The sequence below is a fragment of the Salmo salar genome, chromosome ssa14, assembly GCF_905237065.1.
Source record: "Salmo salar chromosome ssa14, Ssal_v3.1, whole genome shotgun sequence".
NCBI classification, from domain to species: domain Eukaryota; kingdom Metazoa; phylum Chordata; class Actinopteri; order Salmoniformes; family Salmonidae; genus Salmo; species Salmo salar.
The window spans coordinates 63,244,139-63,264,496 of record NC_059455.1 but is presented as its reverse complement, the minus strand read 5'-3'; the positions used below and the strand labels follow the sequence as shown (position 1 = coordinate 63,264,496).

The 20,358-nt window shown below is 45.1% G+C and overlaps 1 protein-coding gene across 1 annotated transcript; it reads right to left on the bottom strand.

Moving 5' to 3' along the window:
• Positions 1-5,886: 5,886 nt before the first annotated feature.
• LOC106569998 (cytochrome c oxidase subunit 6B1) lies at positions 5,887-8,932 on the bottom strand. The gene is made up of 4 exons (XM_014141833.2): positions 8,779-8,932; positions 7,378-7,499; positions 6,332-6,432; positions 5,887-6,078 (listed from the first exon to the last, which is right to left on the bottom strand). Exons 2-4 carry the CDS (start codon positions 7,481-7,483, stop codon positions 6,025-6,027), a joined length of 261 nt encoding a protein of 86 aa, XP_013997308.1. The 5' UTR covers positions 7,484-7,499; positions 8,779-8,932; the 3' UTR covers positions 5,887-6,024.
• Positions 8,933-20,358: the final 11,426 nt, after the last annotated feature.

Here is a 20,358-nt window from a genome sequence, read left to right as displayed (position 1 = left end):
CTCCTTGGTCATGTGACCTACAACCCTCAAACTGCATGTTAGAATATCCACTGGTTAGCCTTATATGTAGCACAACCTTTTTTTATCCATTTTAATCTCTTGCGATTTTACATTCATTTTCAATGTTTTTCAATGTTTCTAATTTCAATAGCTCCTTGATCATGTGACCTACTGACCTCAAACAAGGTTCAGAATGTACACTCAGTGGGCCTACACATTGCACACCCTTTTGTCTGTCCATTTTCAAATCACACAATTTTACATTAATTTCCCTGCTCTGCCCCCCTGAAGGACAGTGTCACTCAAACACCTATTCACTTGGGCCTTCTCCCTGGGGCCTTCCTGACCTCCAGGCAGGCCCCCATTGACCTGGTGACCTCTGACTCCTGGCTTCTAGGCCTACACTCCCTGGGGGAGGCCTCCTTGTGCACCTGGTGACCCTTTGACTTCTACAGCTAGTCCCAACCTGACTCACAGTCCCACAAGAGGACGGGCTCAGGCGGATGGGCAACCACCACCTAGCCCCCTACCTATCCAGAGCCCAATGTCTTACGCCTTCTACCCACCTGCCTGGGCTCTCTCACACTCTGTGTCTGGCCTCTGGCCCCTGACCGTTCTGTGTGCACCTGGTAACCCGTAAGTAAAGAAGGAGGATGGTGGAGTCAGACGCCTTCTGTCCCCGACAAAAGCTTGGATCGAGGGCTGACCTTCAGTAGATCGCAGCAAGTGAGCTTCTCTGCTATGTACGAAACCTTGACCCAGCCCTTAGAGCCAATCCTTATCCCGAAGTTACGGATCTGACTTGCCAACTTCCCTTATTTGTTAAAACATGCCAGAGGCTGTTCACCTTGGAGACCTGCTGCGGATATGGATTTGTTCCGGCTTGAAATGTACACCCTCTCCCCCGGATTTTCAAGGGCCAGCGAGAACTCACCGGACACCGCCGGAACTGCAATGCTTTCCAGGGCTTGGGCCCCTTTCTCGGGGGTGAACCCATTCCAGGGCGCCCTGCCCTTCACAAAGAAAAGATAACTCTCCCCGGGGCTCCCGCCAGCTTCTCCGGGATCAGTCGCGTTACCGTACTGGACACCTCGTGGCGGCGTCTCCGCCAGTCCATGGACATTCTGAAAGTAGTTTGAGGTCAGTAGGTCACATCACCAAGGAGCTATTGAAATTATAAAGTTGACAAAATGCATGTAAAATCATGTAAGATGAAAATGGACAAACTAAAGGGTGTGCAATGTGTAGGCCCACTGAGTGTTCATTCTGAACCCTGTTTGAGGTCAGTAGGTCACATGACCAAGGAGCTATTGAAATTAGAAACATTGAAAAATATTGAAAATTCATGTAGAACAGTGTGAGATGACAATGGACAAACTAAAGGGTGTGCAATGTGTAGGCCCACTGAGTGTATATTCTGAATCTTGTTTGAGGTCAGTAGGTCACATGACCAAGGAGCTGTTGAAATTCAAATGTTAAAAAAGTTGGTACTTTGTTTACGCTCCCTAACTAATTCAACTAGGAATACAAAATGCTGCTCACATTTCCAATTTTTCCAACATCCTGACAATTATTTGGAGTCTGTGGCTCAAGTGGTTTGAAAGCTATTGAGGTTTGAAAGCGTGAATATCCAACCTGAAACTGTCTTTACCTCTGTAAAATTTGCTGTAACGATGTATTTGAGAGACGTGTTCATTGTGCAAATGCATTTATATTTTCAATAAACATAGTTTACACGTTGTCAACTGTATGTGTACAGTATGTGAATAACTCACGTCAGAGAGATTGGTAAAATGCAAGCATAATCCTTTATTCGGGTATTACATGTTACAGGTCACGACATCCTAATCAGACACTCATAATGCACCTGTTTATATATCCTAGATAGGTGCCCCACTAGTGCCATCTCTGGGTTGGCATTATACCCATTAACTTAACATCTTCCTTTTCCTATATAATTAGCTCGAGCACTTCATACCATTTTAATATCACAGTGAAAATATGTATTTACATTATCAACACCTTGTTTTTTATAAGGTAAAAAAATGTATTGTCCATCTCTTAAGGGACAAAGTGCCCGTACCGCAGGGGCGGTCTTATGGTAACCCTTGTCCTAGTCAAGTGTGTCACACTGGTAGCATATTGGGCACCTCTGGCATCCTCAGGTCCTCTCCTGGCACCTCTGGGACGTTGGGCACCTCTGGGATCCTCAGGTCCTCTCCTGGCACCTCTGGGACGTTGGGCACCTCTGGGAGCCTCAGGTCCTCTCCTGGCACCTCTGGGATGTTGGGCATCTCTGGGAGCCTCAGGGCCTCTCCTTCCTCTTCCACATCTTCCTAAAGTTGTGGAGGCACGGTCGGCAGAGATAACTGCCCTGGTGGGGTCTTCCCCGTCTCCTTATTATGTGTCCTGCCCACACCATCCAGAGAATATTCACAGTCTTCCCATGTAGCCCTCCTGTGCCCTATGCTCTTCTGAACTGGGCGTATGTCCTTCCGGTTCCTTCGAAACTTTCGACCCTTTACTTCCACTTCATATGACCTAGGCTGATGTGCCCTACGCATGTGCCAAGACTCCATGTGGCATCCCTGGCGTGAGGTGACAGGAGCACTTGTTTTATTACAGGCAGATTTTTTGCATGCTGGTCATAGTAATGTTTTGACTCGTCCTGATGTACACGTTTGTGTGCCTGAACATCCCTAATGACCTTTGGTGCGAGGAGCTTGAGAGTTGTTGGCAACCGAAGCGGGAGTGTCTAGACATTAAGCTCTGTACAGGACTGCTGCCGAAGCCCTCTATGGGAGTATTTATGGCTTGCCACACATCTGTGCCTTCCTGCATAGCCTTTGCGATGAGAGTCTTGGCTATTTTCACTGCTGACTCTGCCTTACCATTACTCTGACTGTGGTAGGGTGAGGATGTCACATGATGGAACCCAGGCTTTTGAAACCAAAGCAAAGTCTTGACTCGTGAACTGGGGCCCATTATCCGTAACAACACCACTGCCAGGTATGCCATATCTGCTAAACTGCTGCTTACAACAGTCGATGACGCAAGCGGCTGTTGTGTCAATTTCTCCACCTCCCAAAAATATGAATAGTAGTCCACTATAATCAGAAAAGGAACAATCTTTACTGTGAACAGATCCATTCCCACTTTAAACCAAGGACGTGCTGGTACGTCATGTTGGTGCAGCGCTTCCTTTTGCTGCTTAGGTAGATTAGCATTACATATGCTGCACACAGCCACAACAAATTATTTCTTGGGTCATGTTGGGCCAGAATACTGAGTCTCTGGCTTTCCTGAGACTGGCTTCAACCCGAGTGCCCTGCATGGATACGAGAGAGAATCACCGGGCGTAGAGTTTCTGGCACTACCGCCCTATCGCCTTTGTAGACGACCACTTCCTGCATTGTGAGTTTGTCTCTGTATGTCCAGTAGTCCCTTACCAGGATGGATGTAGTCTTTGGTGACCTTCGTAATGACACCCTGTTCCTCCATTGAACCAACAGACTTTAGTATCTTCTCCTTCAGTGGAATGGGGATTCGTCGGGGAAGCTGTTGAACTGGTCTGACAAACTGTTTCACCATTGCCTCTGAGGAGTTCAAGTCTGATGGGACCTTTTGTTTTTCTTGAGTGCTGACATGATGAACAACATGTTGGTGGTTGAGCTGTAGCAACGTAAGCTTTTCACACGTTTCTGCTGAAAGGAGAGGCTTTTGGAAGGTTTTCACCACTTGGAACTTTAGCACATATGTTTCCCCATCATGATTGGCTTGTAGTTCACACTCCCCTACTGGTGTAATAACCGAGCCATCGTACAGCCTTAGCCTTGCCTTGCTTGGTTGTGGCTTTGCATCTCCATCACTTACAAAGTCTCTGTAGCCATGTATATTGACAGTTGAGCCACTTGTCTAGCTGGCATTTGAGTGCTGCTTGGATCATAATCACAGTTATCACACGTCAGTGGGGCAAACTTTAAGTTTGTAAACTATTTATCTTTGCCACTTTGAACAGAATTGACATCTGTCATGTATAGCATGTCCACTTTTCTTACTCATCATTTTGATCACTGCATGTATCCTGTTCTAGCAGATTGGCAGGCTTACTTTGTCTTTGTCTGTACACTTTAGCAAAATGGTTCTTTTTTTCCCACAGAATTTGCATATAACCCATATGCTGGGCATTTTGGCTCTTGCGTGTGGTGCATGGTGCATGTCCATAGTACATGCACCTATCTTCAGAATTTTACCGCATTGCATCACTGTCTGATTATTTAAATGTCCATTTTTTATCGACATGGCCTCTGTATTTGTTCTGGGTGGCATAATTGACAGATTCTGTCTGTTCAGAGACAGTGGTCATCTTTTTCAATTGTATCTGTGTCTGTTCGCTTGCTCTGCATATATCTACGGCTTTAGTCAGCGTAAATTGTGGTTCGCGCAGCACACTTGCTCTCATCTTTACAGCAAATCACAAGTCTGTCTCTGAGCATTTCGTCTCTCATTGACCCGAAATCACATGAATCAGACGCAGCCTCACAACATATTGACCAGACGTCTCTGCTTGAGTTTGTTCACGTGTTAAAAATGAATCTTTCATAACTCTCATTACGAGTGGGTTCAAAATGTCTTTGTAAAACGTCAAGGATTTTCTTAGATTTTTTTCTATCCTCTTCCCCCAGATCTAGACAACGCTGAAGAATTTGGTAGTCTCTTCCAATAACGCTAAGCAGTATTGCCACTCGCACATGCGGGTCGTTTTTATCTAAGACGGTAACGATTTAAAAATTCTCCCACTGATCACGGAAAAACAACCAGTTTTGATACAAATCGCCTTTCTTGTCCAAGGCGCTTGGCACCGGAATTTGACAGAGATATTGGAGTCTCTTCGTACTCGCTCAATTATTCCACTTGTTTGCCTTTATCCGACGATTACGTTGTCCACAAACCGTATCCTCTTTTCCGTAGCGCTTGGCTTTGGGTTCATTTCTCTGACACCATGTTATGTGAATAACTCACATTGGAAAGTTTGGTAAAATGCAAGCATAATCCTTTACTCAGATATTACATGTTATGACATCCTAATCAGAAACTCATAACGCACCTATTTATATATCCTAGACAGGTCCCCCACTAGCGCCATCTCTGGGTTGGCATGATACCCTTATTTTAACATGACAATCTAAGCCAAACCCGGCTGTTTTTTCCCCACAGTTGCGCACATGTTGGTTTCTTTACAGACTACTTCTAGGACCTACATCTACTGTAGCAGCATTTTAGTCTACATACTCTGACCTGGTCGGCTACCAGGTGTCATTGTACTCTGGGGGTTGTTTACATTCTCATCATTGAGTATTCCTGAATGTATACTGAACAAAAACATGCAACAATTTCTAAAATATAAAACACAAGTAGTGTTGGTCCCATGTTTCATGAGCTGGGGGGAAAAAAAGAAAATGTTTCATCCACAACTAATCTAAAATGTTGTGCACAAATCTGTTTGAGCATTTATCCTGTGCCAAGTTAATCCATCCACCTGACAGGTGTGGCGTATCAAGAAGCTGATTAAACAGCATGATCCTTACACAGGTGCACCTTGCGCTGGGGACAATAAAGGCCACTTTAAAATGTGCTGTTCTGTCACAACACTTGGCATACAGACTGCAGGAATGTCTACCAGAGCTGTTGCCGAGAATTTAATGTTCATTTCTCTACCATAAGCTGTCCCCATTGTTTTAGAGAATTTGGCAGTACGTACAACCGAATGTCAGCAATTAGTTTACTAAATTCTATTGTACCTTTTCAATATACCGACCTATCCTGTCTTGTGGATTAATTTATGGGACTGTCCAACACTAAATCACCAAAGTCAACATGACCAAATATCATCACAACATTAAAATATTTATTAGTCATTTTTACAGAAACACCAAAATGCTTGACAGAGACATTAAGATGTGCATAAGGGAAGTCGGGGGAAAGGACACGAGATCAGTGGAAGAAGTCATGAAGTGTGTCCATTTAGATTTTCCCGGGGAAACTTCCAGCTTCAATCTGATCGTCCCATTTTGCCACCTTGGAGCAAGAGAGAAACTCAGTAAATGTCCCATGGCAGACAACAAAATGACATAAAACATGACAATTGAGAAAGGAAGAGGGGGAGTTTGTGTTAAATACCAACCAGCCACATCACCTTTAACCTTGCATTACTTGATGACTGGCACCACTGATTTAAATAAGTCTCTTTAGGGGTACATATACATTAGTGTTCAACGCTAACTGTAGGGCAGTATGGTGCAGAGAGAATCATTGAACTAGTGACACATACCCAGCTCATGGGACACAGGCTTTTGTAGACTCTCTGGTACCAGTCACATGGTGCCACGTCCTGGCCTTTGTCTGACAGAGCCTTGTTACATCTGTGGAAGTCTGGACGGAAGGGACATATGTGCAGAACAACGTAAATGCATATGAACTGACCAAGGGAATATTTTCATAAAATGTAGCCCATTAAGTGCCAGTATTCTACACTTAATACACAAGGATCGTTCAAGTATTCAAATCACAATAGTAGTCTATAGCAATCTGACTAGATGAGTTCTCATTATGGTCAGTGGCAGTTGTAAATGTCAGTTGACAATTAAGGTGTTCCCATTGTACTAGGCTACACATTAACTGTAAATTAATTTGTAAATCAACAAATGGCCTAAATAAAACCAAAACATGATACACAAAATAGGGAAAAAACTAAACAGCGGGTGCCCATTCGGCATTTGGGTTAGTTAACTAAGCATTCACGCAGGTACAAGAATCAATGCAGCAAAAGCCATTCGAGCAAGTGAAACAATTTAAACAAGTGAACTGTCACCGATGGACATGAACCTGGCTATAGCATTACCTGCTTTGGTTAAAGCTCAAGTTGAATTCAGCAAGTGCCATGGCAACCACCCACAGTGGGTCTGACTCAAAAGAACATGAGGACTATTATCATTGTAACTACAAGACATATTGAGTGAATGTAATGATAGCCATGTCGTGTTTTGGATGATAGTCGATGCTGTGGACCTTATTCACAGCGTGTTCAAAAATCGACCAACAGAGTACCCCTTGTCACATGACTGCCAACCCTAGCCGAAGTGGATTAATTCTTCAAAAACCCTTATTTAAGCATACATTGGTTTAGCACAGAAAATAACTTTGCCTGTGAACGTATGAGATGCCTGAGAGATGTATACAAGTATTTGAATATCCAGTGGGAATAAGGTCTATTGTTTGAAAGGACAACAGCACCGGAGCCATATAGGCCTAAACATCTCTTGTGTACGGCTCTGAATGGCAAACAAAAAGGTAGAGAGTGTGGTTGGTGGTTATTACCCAGATAATTCTGGAAGCAGTTTCGGGTCTGGTTGGTGTTCGGGAACCGGGCATCAAAAGGAGCCGTTCTGTAGTTCTTGATCTTCTCTTCAATAACGTCAGACATTTTGACTGATTTCAATCTGCAAAACATTCATGCTAATCAAGACATTGAATAACACAAATCTCAACCAATTTCCATAATCACTCTATCAACCTTGCCTAAAATGACATAGGAATGCTTGCAATTAGAATCAGGCTAGCAGCTTGTAGTCCAATTCCACTTCCTTAAACATGGACCCAATTGACATGTCCTAGTGTGATTAGTCAGGCTTTATTACACAGTTAATATGTATATACAGCCTGAGACATGTGTACAAAATCATGTAAATGTTCCTTACAAGCTAGAATGAAATTACATTTGAACATACTCAAAATGTGAGAATCTTCAGGACAAACCACAGACAACCAGTACAGTTCAAAATGTTATTTTACTCAACATTCGGGCTTGTAAATTACATTTATACGATTTTGTCCACAAATGTCTCAGGCTGTATATACACACACACCAATTAATTGTGTACCACAGCCTGATTAATCAGTCAAGACATGACCTGGCTCCTACCCTTGGCCTGCAATAACTGCGCTCATGCCAGTTTCCACAAGACATCGTTATTTCTTTTTTTACACTTGTATTTATTCAGGGTAGCCCAATTTAGACCAGGGTCTCATTCACAATGGTGCTCAAAACAAACATGATAATTAAATGAATCAATAAAACAGCAAAAATGTACTACAGGACACAGCCGATAGACACACCATATCTCAACAATACAAATAAACCACGAAAATCAACCAAAACACTTGCAAACGTCAATGAATTCATCCCTCGTCAGTGTTCTAAAACTACCCAAAACTATTCACTGAGGACGGATACAACTAACTACCTAACGTTACAGCTTTTCTACGTCCGACGTAGCTAGCTGGCGCTGGGTACTAGTGCATTGGCAATGCATTGAGTGAATGTCAAAGTACTAGCAAGCTACTTGGCAGATAACTAAAATGTGTATAGCTAGCTAAACTAGCTAGGCTAACTAGACATCGCTATCCAACTAGAGGTAAATGGAAAGTTGAGTAATTAGACTAAATTAGTTAACATGCAAAACGAGATTGTTAGCCGTCTCACTCTTAATAAACTAGTTAGCTAGCGCATAGATATAGTTAGACTAGCACAGGTGTGCTTATAGCAATCTGTAGCTAGCTAACGTTAGTCGTTAGCTGTCTCCTAGTCAAACAGCCACATAACACCTATTATTCACCTCTGTATGCCTGTTAATGACGACACAACAACGATAGTTCAGAATGTCGTGCACCTTACTTAACAGAACAACAATATTTTATTAGCTAAGAAAGAAGGCCTACCTCTGCGCTAAAAGTCTGCTAAATTGACCTCTTGCTGTGTCCTCTGAAGAAGAGCGTCAAAACGCAACGCATGATGGGAGAAAGAACATAGTGCGGTGCACCTGCAGGACGAACGGCTTCTCTAAGTATTCATAGACAGCCCACTACTGCCACCTGCTGTAAAAAAAAAAAGATGGTGAATAAATGAAGATAGGCCGTTTACCATTGGAAAAAAATTGAGAAAGTCACGAAAACGATGGGACGGTTCAATGAGGCAGAAGTCAGTGTGTTGTAGTGATTCTGGATGATCAGATAGGTAACGACAAGAAACTGAAATGTTGGAAATCTTAAGTAGCTAGTTTCATCTTGTTCTTGATACCATGTCTTATTTTGAGGTGTTTTGACTGATTTCCTGTCAATGCTAATATGGGAAAAAAAATCGCTAGTTTAAGAACCAACAACTGTAGCAGTGGAGGCTGGTGGGATGAACTATAGGAGGACGGGCTCATTGTAATGTCTGGAATGGAATCTATGGAACGGAGTCAAACATGTGGTTTCCATATGTTTGATGTGTCTGATACCATTCCATTTAATCCGTTCCAGCCATTACAACGAGCCTGTCTTCCTATAGTTCCTCCCAACAGCCTCCACTGAACTGTAACGATGTATTTGAGAGACAACAAGTGCTCATTGTGCAAATGTATTTATGTTTTCAATAAACATTGGAGACGAAATATACACTGAGTATACCAAAAGTTAGGAATAATTTCCTAATATTCAGTTTCACCCCCCCACCCCCTCTTTTTTTTTTGCCCTCAGAACAGCCTCAATTCATCAAGGTGTATAAAGCTTCCACAGGGATGATGGCCTATGTTGACTCCAATGCTTCCCACGGTTGCCAAGTTGGGTGGACGTCCTTTGGGTTAGGGTTAAGTTTAAAATTAGATTTTAAGAAGATACATTGTCATTCAAAAGACACTCGCACGTCTGAGCTCTCTTTGTTGCAGGTGCATGGTAACAGTTGAATAAGATGAGATAAAAGAAGAAACCCCACACTGCTCTTTAATAATAAGCTTTACGTATCGGCCTCAAGGACTTTCTCAGAGCTTAATAAAGAGCAGTGAAACTAGCAAGAACAGTGTGGGATTTCTTCTTTTTTCTCAAGAAGATGAATTGTAGAAATGGGCGGGGTTTATGACTGTGGCTGTGGTAGCTAGTGATGATGCCTAAAAACATACCACTTCGATACGGGACTCCCCAAATACATCTATGACCGGAAGTGACTTTTCGTAGCAGGTTAGAGAGCATTTTCGCTAACCTTAACCTAATTCTCCTAACCATGCTAATAAAACTTGAAACATTACATCTCCTGACCTGCTGCATAACTTCTTCTAACCTGCGACTAAAAAGTCACTTCTGGTCATATCGGAATCGAAGTGGCGTGTTTTTAAGGAATATCACTTCGATACAGCTACGACTGGAAGTTACTTTTCTTAGCAGGTTAGGAGAGCATTTTCCCTGATCCTAACCCTTTTCCTAACCTTAACCTAATTATCCTAACCAGCTACATTAATTCTCGTAACCTGCTCTGTAAGTACTCCTAACCTGCTACAAAAAAAGTAATTTCTGGTCATAGCTGTGGCATGTTATTAGGAAATCTCAAACCAAGCTAATGCCAGCCACTTTTATTTTTTCCTCAGTCAGAGAAAGAATATAAGCCTTTTTTGGATCTGAAAAGCTTACTACAGTAGCTTCTTTGTTTTAGGATTGTTTGAGTAGATTTGGTCTTTCTGGTTTAAGAAGTTTAAGGGGCAATCTGTAGTTTAAATAATAACAAAGCGAAACCCTGCCACTTTTTTGTAAAGCGATAAGGGATGGGACTGGAGAAATGCTACCTCTTTCAAATTCATAGACAGAGCTATGGATGCAATGACTGACCATCCATGATACATGTAAAGCTAAGTATATGTCATTTTCTAGAGCGCATAAAAAATAAGACTAATGATTTAAGCTTATGTTGATCGTGTTCTTGCTTACAAATATCTGGGCATCTGGATAGACCATAAGCTGTCTTTTAAAAAGCATGTTGATGAGTAAGTTAAAGTAACTGTCCAGTGAAAATCTCACTTTTAAAAGTTCATATTCTGTTAACTCATACCCAAATAATGTGGTTGAACCCACATCAAACTTGTATCTCAAATCAGCGGTCTACTTGCATGAATATTTTTAATGACCGGTATACACCCACACCCTTCTGTTGTTGGGGTACACCCACACCCTTCTGTTGTTGGGGTACACCCACACCATCCCAACACAGAAAAGCTGCTTTTTAGACTCGATACATTGATGCCTCTCATGCAATTCAAAATATTTATCCAGGACTTATTTGTTGAGGAATGTGATTGTTTTTCTTGAATGTGTCTGTAATTTTGTATTCCCTTGTATTTTATATTTTGTAAAATGTGTGAAATTGCCAAATGGAGGGCTCCATTGTGAAAGAGACCTTGGTCTCAATGGGACTCCCTGTTGAAATAAAGGTCAAATAATATTACATCAATTATATATTTTTCAACTTTTAACCATGTTTTGAGGCTATAGGCCTAAAGTGTTTGTTCACAATTACATTGTTTACAAACAATGGAGTAAAACAAGCTTATATTTTGGGTTCTGATGGGGTATGACAGTTGAGCTCATGAGGCATTCATAAGTTACAATGGCTTCACAAAGTATTCATACCCCTTGACTTATTCCACATTTTGTTCTGTTACAGTCTGAATTCAAAATGGATTAAATCGATTTTTCTCTCACCTATCGACACACAATACCCCATAATGACAAAGTGAAAACATCATTTTTTTTGGTGCAAATTTATTGAAAATTAAATACAGAAATATCTAATTCATTTATTCACACCGCTGAGTCAATACATGTTAGAATCACCTTTGCCAGCGATTACAGCTGTGAGTCTTTCTGGCTAAATTGATAAGAGCTATGCAAACCTGGATTGTGCAATATTTGCCCATTGTTCTTTTCAAAATTCTTCAAGCTCTGTCAAATTGGTTGTTGATCATTGCTAGACAACCATTTTCAAGCCTTGCCATAGATATTCAAGCAGATTTAATTCAAAACTGTAACTCGGCCACTCAGGAACATTCACTGTCCTCTTGGTAAGCAACTCCAGTGTAGATTTGGCCTTGTGTTTTAGGTTATTGTCCTGCTGAAAGGTGAATTCATCTCCCAGTGTCTGGTGGAAAGCAGACTGAACCAGGTTTTCTTCTAGGATTTTGCCTGTGCTTAGCTCCATTACGTTTATTAACAATTACAAGCATACACATAACATGATGCAACCACCACTATGCTTTAAAATATGGAGAGGGGTACTCCGGAATTCCGGAACTCCAATTTGAGCAGCAGCAGCTGAAAAATGAGCTCCTACAAATATTGAAATTTACATGGTTTTTAGAGTGAAGTACATCGGAAAAAAGCAAAAGAAAACTGCAAGACTGAATAGGAGAAAAAAACAAGCAACAAACAAAGAAGATAGGCTTTTGAAAAATAACTATTTTTCATAAAATTGTAGTTATCTTAGCTAGCTGAATTGTTTACCAGTTGCTAAGCAGTCTGCAGCCAACAAGGCTGAGTTCATCTCAGCCTATGCTACCCTCCAGTCCCTAGACTTCCTGGCGCTGACAGAAACATGGATTACCACAGATAACACTGCTACTCCTACTGCTCTCTCTTCGTCTGCCCACGTGTTCTCGCATACCCCTAGAGCATCGAGCCAACGGGGTGGTGGCACTGGAAACCTCATCTCTCCCAAGTGGACATTCTCTCTTTCTTCCCTAACCCATCTGTCTATCTCCTCATTTGAATTCCATGCTGTCACAGTTACCAGCCCTTTCAAGCTTAACATCCTTATCATTTATCGCCCTCCAGGTTCCCTTGGAGAGTTCATCAATGAGCTTGACGCCTTGATAAGTTCCTTTCCTGAGGATGGCTCACCTCTCACAGTTCTGGGTGACTTTAACCTCCCCACGTCTACCTTTGACTCATTCCTCTCTGCCTCCTTCTTTCCACTCCTCTCCTCTTTTGACCTCACCCTCTCACCTTCCCCCCCTACTCACAAGGCAGGCAATACGCTTGACCTCATTTTTACTAGATGCTGTTCTTCCACTAATCTCATTGCAACTCCCCTCCAAATCTCCGACCACTACCTTGTATCCTTTTTCCTCTCGCTCTCATCCAACACTTCTCACTCTGCCCCTACTCGGATGGTATTGCGCCGTTCCAACCTTTGCTCTCTCTCTCCCGCTACTCTCTCCTCTTCCATCCTATCATCTCTTCCCTCTGCTCAAACCTTCTCCAACCTATCTCCTGATTCTGCCTCCTCAACCCTCCTCTCCTCCCTTTCTGCATCCTTTGATATTCTCTGTCCCCTATCCTCCAGGCCGGCTCGGTCCTCCCCTCCTGCTCCGTGGCTCGACGACTCACTACGAGCTCACAGAACAGGGCTCCGGGCAGCCGAGCGGAAATGGAGGAAAACTCGCCTCCCTGCGGACCTGGCATCCTTTCACTCCCTCCTCTCTACATTCTCCTCTTCTGTCTCTGCTGCTAAAGCCACTTTCTACCACTCTAAATTCCAAGCATCTGCCTCTAACCCTAGGAAGCTCTTTGCTACCTTCTCCTCCCTCCTGAATCCTCCTCCCCCTCCCCCCCTCCTCCCTCTCTGCGGATGACTTCGTCAACCATTTTGAAAAGAAGGTTGACGATATCCGATCCTCGTTTGCTAAGTCAAACGACATCGCTGGTCCTGCTCACACGGCCCTACCCTGTGCTTTGACCTCTTTCTCCCCTCTCTCTCCAGATGAAATCTCGCGTCTTGTGACGGCCGGCCGCCCAACAACCTGCCCACTTGACCCTATCCCCTCCTCTCTCCTCCAGACCATTTCCGGAGACCTTCTCCCCTTCCTCACCTCGCTCATCAACTCATCCTTGACCGCTGGCTACGTCCCTTCCGTCTTCAAGAGAGCGAGAGTTGCACCCCTTCTGAAAAAACCTACACTCGATCCCTCCGATGTCAACAACTACAGACCAGTATCCCTTCTTTCTTTTCTCTCCAAAACTCTTGAACGTGCCGTCCTTGGCCAGCTCTCCTGCTATCTCTCTCAGAATGACCTTCTTGATCCTAATCAGTCAGGTTTCAAGACTGGGCATTCAACTGAGACTGCTCTTCTCTGTGTCACGGAGGCTCTCCGCACTGCTAAAGCTAACTCTCTCTCCTCTGCTCTCATCCTTCTAGACCTTTCTGCTGCCTTTGATACTGTGAACCATCAGATCCTCCTCTCCACCCTCTCCGAGTTGGGCATCTCCGGCGCGGCCCACGTTTGGATTGCGTCCTACCTGACAGGTCGCTCCTACCAGGTGGCGTGGCGAGAATCTGTCTCCGCACCATGCGCTCTCACCACTGGTGTCCCCCAGGGCTCTGTTCTAGGCCCTCTCCTATTCTCGCTATACACCAAGTCACTTGGCTCTGTCATATCCTCACATGGTCTCTCCTATCATTGCTATGCAGACGACACACAATTAATCTTCTCCTTTCCCCCTTCTGATAACCAGGCGGCGAATCGCATCTCTGCATGTCTGTCAGACATATCAGTGTGGATGACGGATCACCAGCTCAAGCTGAACCTCGGCAAGACGGAGCTGCTCTTCCTCCCGGGGAAGGACTGCCCGTTCCATGATCTCGCCATCACGGTTGACAACTCCCTTGTCCCCTCCTCCCAGAGTGCTAAGAACCTTGGCGTGATCCTGGACAACACCCTGTCGTTCTCCACTAACATCAAGGCGGTGACCCGATCCTGTAGGTTCATGCTCTACAACATTTGCAGAGTACGACCCTGCCTCACACAGGAAGCGGCGCAGGCTCTACCTTCAGGCTCTGATCAGGCCCTACACCCAAACAAGGGCACTGCGTTCATCCACCTCTGGCCTGCTGGCCCCCCTACCTCTGAGGAAGCACAGTTCCCGCTCAGCCCAGTCAAAACTGTTCGCTGCTCTGGCACCCCAATGGTGGAACATGCTCCCTCACGACGCCAGGACAGCGGAGTCAATCACCACCTTCCGGAGACACCTGAAACCCCACCTCTTTAAGGAATACCTAGGATAGGATAAAGTAATCCTTCTAACCCCCCCCCCTTAAAAGATTTAGATGCACTATTGTAAAGTGGTTGTTCCACTGGATATCATAAGGTGAATGCACCAATTTGTAAGTCGCTCTGGATAAGAGCGTCTGCTAAATGACTTAAATGTAATGTAAATGTAAATGTACTCAGTAATGTGTTGTGTTGGATTTTCCCCAAACATAACACTTTGTATTCAGGACAAAAAGTAAATTGCTTTGCCACATTTCTTGCAGTATTATTTTAGTGCCTTGTTGCAAACAGGATGCATGTTTTGGAATATTCTGTGCAGGCTTCCTTCTTTTGAATTAGGTTAGTATTGTGGAGTAACTACAATGTTGTTGATCCATCCTGAGTTTTCTCCTATCACAGCCATTAAACTTCTGTAACTGTTTTAAAGTCACCTCATGGTGAAACCCCTGAGCAGTTTCTTTCCTCTCTGTATCTTTGTAGTGACTGAGTGTATTGATATACCATCCAAAGTGTAATAAATAACTAAACCATGCTCAAAGGGATATTCATTGTCTGCTTTTTAAAAAATATATTTTTTATCTACCAATAGGCAGTGGCATGTATTCATGGTTGCCAAGGGAAGCCAGGATTCCCCCAAAAAGCTACCAATTAAAAAATAAACAAAATAATGTATCTTTCGTCTCTGTGTTTCATTAATTTCCTTCAATTTGCAAGAGGCTTGTCACAGTTGTCGTAGTGATGAGACCAAAACGCAGCAGGTATGTGTATGCTCATCTTGACGTTTAATAAATTCAAAATGAACACCAATGACAAACACAAACACACCCTAATATATGGGACTCTCAATCAAAGGCAAATAGACAACCCCTGCCTTCAACTGAGAGTCCCAACCCCAATTAACCAAACATAGAAACAGACACACTAGACTAAACATAGAATACATGAAAATCAAACAGTGCCCAAAAACCCCGGAATACTTAAATCAAATGCCCCTTCAACAAACACACCACCCCGAACCACATAAAACGAATACCCTCTGCCACGTCCTGACCAAACTACAATGACAATTAACCCTTATACTGGCCAGGATGTGACAGTACCCCCCCCCCCAAAGGTGCTAACCCCGGAAGCACCTCAAGAATAACAAAACCCCAAACAACAACAAAAAAATCCCCCTAAACTAAAGGGAGGGAAGGGAGGGTGGCTGCCGTCACCGACGGCACTTGTGCTACACCCCCCCTCCCCAACCCACCTATGCAGGTGGTGGTTCAGGCTCCGGCCTATTGTCCTCCAGAGTGCCGACCCCGATCAGCCTCGGACCGTAGGCAGACTCCCCTTGCTCTGGATCCTGGGCAGACCTCCTCCTCTCCACCCTGTATACAGACTCATTAATTGAACAGTTAATCATTTTAAGTTCTGGATTGTCAGGCTTATTCAGTTCAGGGTTGCTGCTCGACTCCCTTGGTTCTTCGTAATCGGCAGACTCTGGGCCGATGGGCCACTCTGGCTGATCCTGGCCGATGGGGCAGTCTGGCAGCTCCGGGCAGTCTGGCCACTCTGACATCGCCGGGCAATCTGGCCACTCTGGCATCGCCGGGCAATCTGGCCACTCTGGCATCGCCGGGCAGTCTGGCCACTCTGGCATCGCCGGGCAGTCTGGCCACTCTGGCATCGCCGGGCAGTCTGGCCACTCTGGCATCGCCGGGCAGTCTGGCCACTCTGGCATCGCCGGGCAGTCTGGCCACTCTGGCATCGCCGGGCAGTCTGGCCACTCTGGCATCTCCGGGCAGTCTGGCCACTCTGGCATCTCTGGGCAGTCTGGCCACTCTGGCAGCTCCTGACTAGTGGGTGGCTCTGGCGGCTCCTGACTGGCGGGCGGCTCTGGCGACTCCTGACTGACGGGCGGCTCTGGCGACTCCTGACTGACGGGCGGCTCTGGCGACTCTTGACTGACGGGCGGCTCTGGCGACTCCTGACTGGCGGGCGGCTCTGGCGACTCTTGACTGACGGGCAGCTCTGGCGACTCTTGACTGACGGGCAGCTCTGGCGACTCTTGACTGACGGGCAGCTCTGACGACTCTTGACTGACGGGCAGCCCTGGTGACGTCGGACTGGGATGACGCACTTGAAGCCTGGTGCGTGGTGCTGGTACTGGACGTACCAGACTGGGAACACGTACCTCCAGGCTAGTGCGGGGAGCGGGAACAGGACGAGTCGGACTGGGCTGACGCACTTCCGGGTCCGCACGAGAGACAGGAACTGGAAACACCGGGCTATTGAGGCGCACAGGCGGTCTTGATCTTACCTCCTGCACAACCCGTCCTGGCTGGATGGAACTAGTAGCCCTGTACGAGCGGGGTGCTTGTACAGGGCGGACTGGGCTGTGCAGGGGCCTGATGGTAGCCGTGCGTAAGAGCGGGAGTTGGGTAGCCTGGTCCTCGGAGGCGTACCGGCGACCAGATGCGCTGCGCAGGCATCCTCCTACCAGGCTGGATGCCCACTCTAGCACGGCACCTGCGAGGGGCTGGAATAACGCGCACCGGACTGTGCGTGCGTATGGGTGAGATAGTGCGCTCTTCAGCGAAACATGGCGCCCTCCACCTCATACGCTCCTCCATATAACCACGGGTAGCTGGCTTCTGGCTCTTCCTTGGCCTAGCCAAACTACCCGTGTGCCCCCCCCCCCCCCCCCCAACATTTCTTGGGGGTGCCTCTCGTGCTTCAACGCCAGTCGTGTTCCTCGGAAACGTTCCCGGTCCTTACCAGCCATTCTCCATGGGCCCTCTCCAGCCATAACTTGCTTCCATGTCCATCTCTCCTGTTTGTCCAATTCAAAATCCCTCTGCTCCTTCCTCTGCTGCTTGGTCCTGGTTTGGTGGGAGATTCTGTCACAGTTGTCATAGTGATAAGACCAAAACGCAGCAGATATGTGTATGCTCACCTTGACGTTTAATAAATTCAAAATGAACACCAATGACAAACACAAACACACCCTAATATATGGGACTCTCAATCAAAGGCAAATAGACAACACCTGCCTTCAACTGAGAGTCCCAACCCCAATTAACCAAACATAGAAACAGACACACTAGACTAAACATAGAATACATGAAAATCAAACAGTGCCCAAAAACCCGGAATACTTAAATCAAATGCCCCTTCAACAAACACACCACCCCAAACCACATAAAACGAATCCCCTCTGCCACGTCCTGACCAAACTACAATGACAATTAACCCTTATACTGGCCAGGACGTGACAAGGCTGAATGTACACTAAACAGTGCATTTGGAAAGTATTCAGACCGCTTCACGTTTTCCACACTTTGTTACGTTACGGCCTTATTCTAAAATGGATTAAATAAAACATTTTCCTCATCAATCTACACACAATACCCAGTAATGTCAAAGCGAAAAACAGGTTTTTAGAAATTTTTAAAACAAACAGACCTTATTTACAAAATAATTCAGATCCTTTGCTATGAGACTCGAAATTGAGCTCAGGTACATCCTGTTTCCATTGATCATCCTTGAGATGTTTCTTCTACTTGATTGGAGTCCACCTGTGGTAAATTCAATTGATTGGACATGATTTGGAAAGGCACACACCTGTCTATATAAGGCCCCACAGTTGACAGTGCATGTCAGAGCAAAAACCAAGGCATGATTTCGATGGAATTGTCTGTAGAGCTCCGGGACAGGATTGTGTCGAGGCACAGATCTGGGGAAGGGTACCAAACATTTCTACAGAATTGAAGGACCCCAAGAAGACAGTGACGTCCATCATTCTTAAATAGAAGAAGTTTGTAAACACCAGGACCCTTCCTAGAGGTGGCTGCCTGACCAAACTGAGCAATTGGGGCCTTGGCGAGGGAGGTGAACAAGAAACCGATGTTGACTCTGACAGAGCTCCAATCAGGCCTCTATGGTAGAGTGGCCTGATGGAAGCCATTCCTCAGTAAAAGGCACATGACAGCCCACTTTGAGTTTCCCCAAAGTTACCTAAAGGACTCTCAGAACATGAGAAACAAGATTCTCTGGTCTGATGAAGTCAAGACTGAACTCTTTGGTCAGGATTGAGGGAAAGATAAGTGGCGCAAAGTACAGAGACATCCTTGATGAAAACCTGCTCCAGAGCGCTCAGGACCTCAGACTGGGGCAAAGGTTATACCTTCCAACAGGACAACGACCCTAAGCACACAGCCAAGACAACACAGGAGTGGCTTCGGGATATGTCTCTGAATGTCCTTGACTGGCCCAGCCAGAGCCCGTTCTTGAACCCAATCGAACATCTCTGGAGAGACCTGAAAATAGATGTGCAGTGACGCTCCCCATCCAACCTGACAGAGCTTGAGAGGATCTGCAGAGAAGAATGGGAGAAACTCCCCAAATACAGGTGTGCCAAGTATGTAGTGACATACCCAAGAAGACCCGAGGCTGTAATCGCTGCCAAATGTGCTTCAACAAAGTACTAAGTAAAGTGTCTGAATACTGATGTAAATGTTATATTTTTTAAATGTATTTTTAATAATTTTTTTTACAACACACCTGTTTTTGCTTTGTCATTATGGGGTATTGTGTGTAGATTGATGAGGAAAAAAAACTATTTAATACATTTTAGAATAAGGCTGTAACGTAACAATGTGGAAAAAGTGAAGGGGTCTGAATACTTTCCGAATGCTCTGTATAAGCAAAAGTATGTGGACACCCCTTTAAATTAGTGGCTGCGGCTGTTTCAGCCACACCGTTGCTGATAGGTATATAACATTTGAGTACACTGCCATGCAATCTCCATAGACAAACACTGGCTGTAGAATGGCCTTGCTCAAGAGCTCAGTGACTTTAAATGTGGCACCGTCATAGGATGCCACCTTTCCAACAAGTCAGTTTGTCTAATTTCTGCCCTACTAGAGCTGCCCCGGTCAACTATAAGTGCTGTTATTGTGAAGTGGAAATGTCTAGGAGCAACAACGGCTCAGCCGCAAAGTGGTTTGTCACACATGCTTACAGAAAGGGATAGACGAGTGCTGAAGTGCGTAGCACGTAAAAATCGTCTGTCCTCGGTTGCAACACCCACTACCGAGTTCCAAACTGCTTCCGGAACCAACGTTCGTCAGGAGCTTCATGAAATTGGTTTCCATGGCCGAGCTGCCGCACACAAGCCTAAGATCACCATGTGCAATGCCAAGCGTCAGCTGGAGTGGTGTAAAGCTCGCTGCCATTGGACTCTGGAGCAGTGGAAGCGTGTTCTCTGGAGTGATGAATCACGCTTCACCATCTGGCAGTCCAATGGACAAATCTGGGTTTGGCGGATGCCAGGAGAACGCTCCCTGCCCCAATGCATAGAGCCAAGTTTAAAGTTTGGTGGAGGAGGTATACTGGTCTGGGGCTCTCAGTGAGCTTGAATAGGAGCTGGAGGAATTCCTGGCCTGGAGAAATGGAGAAAATG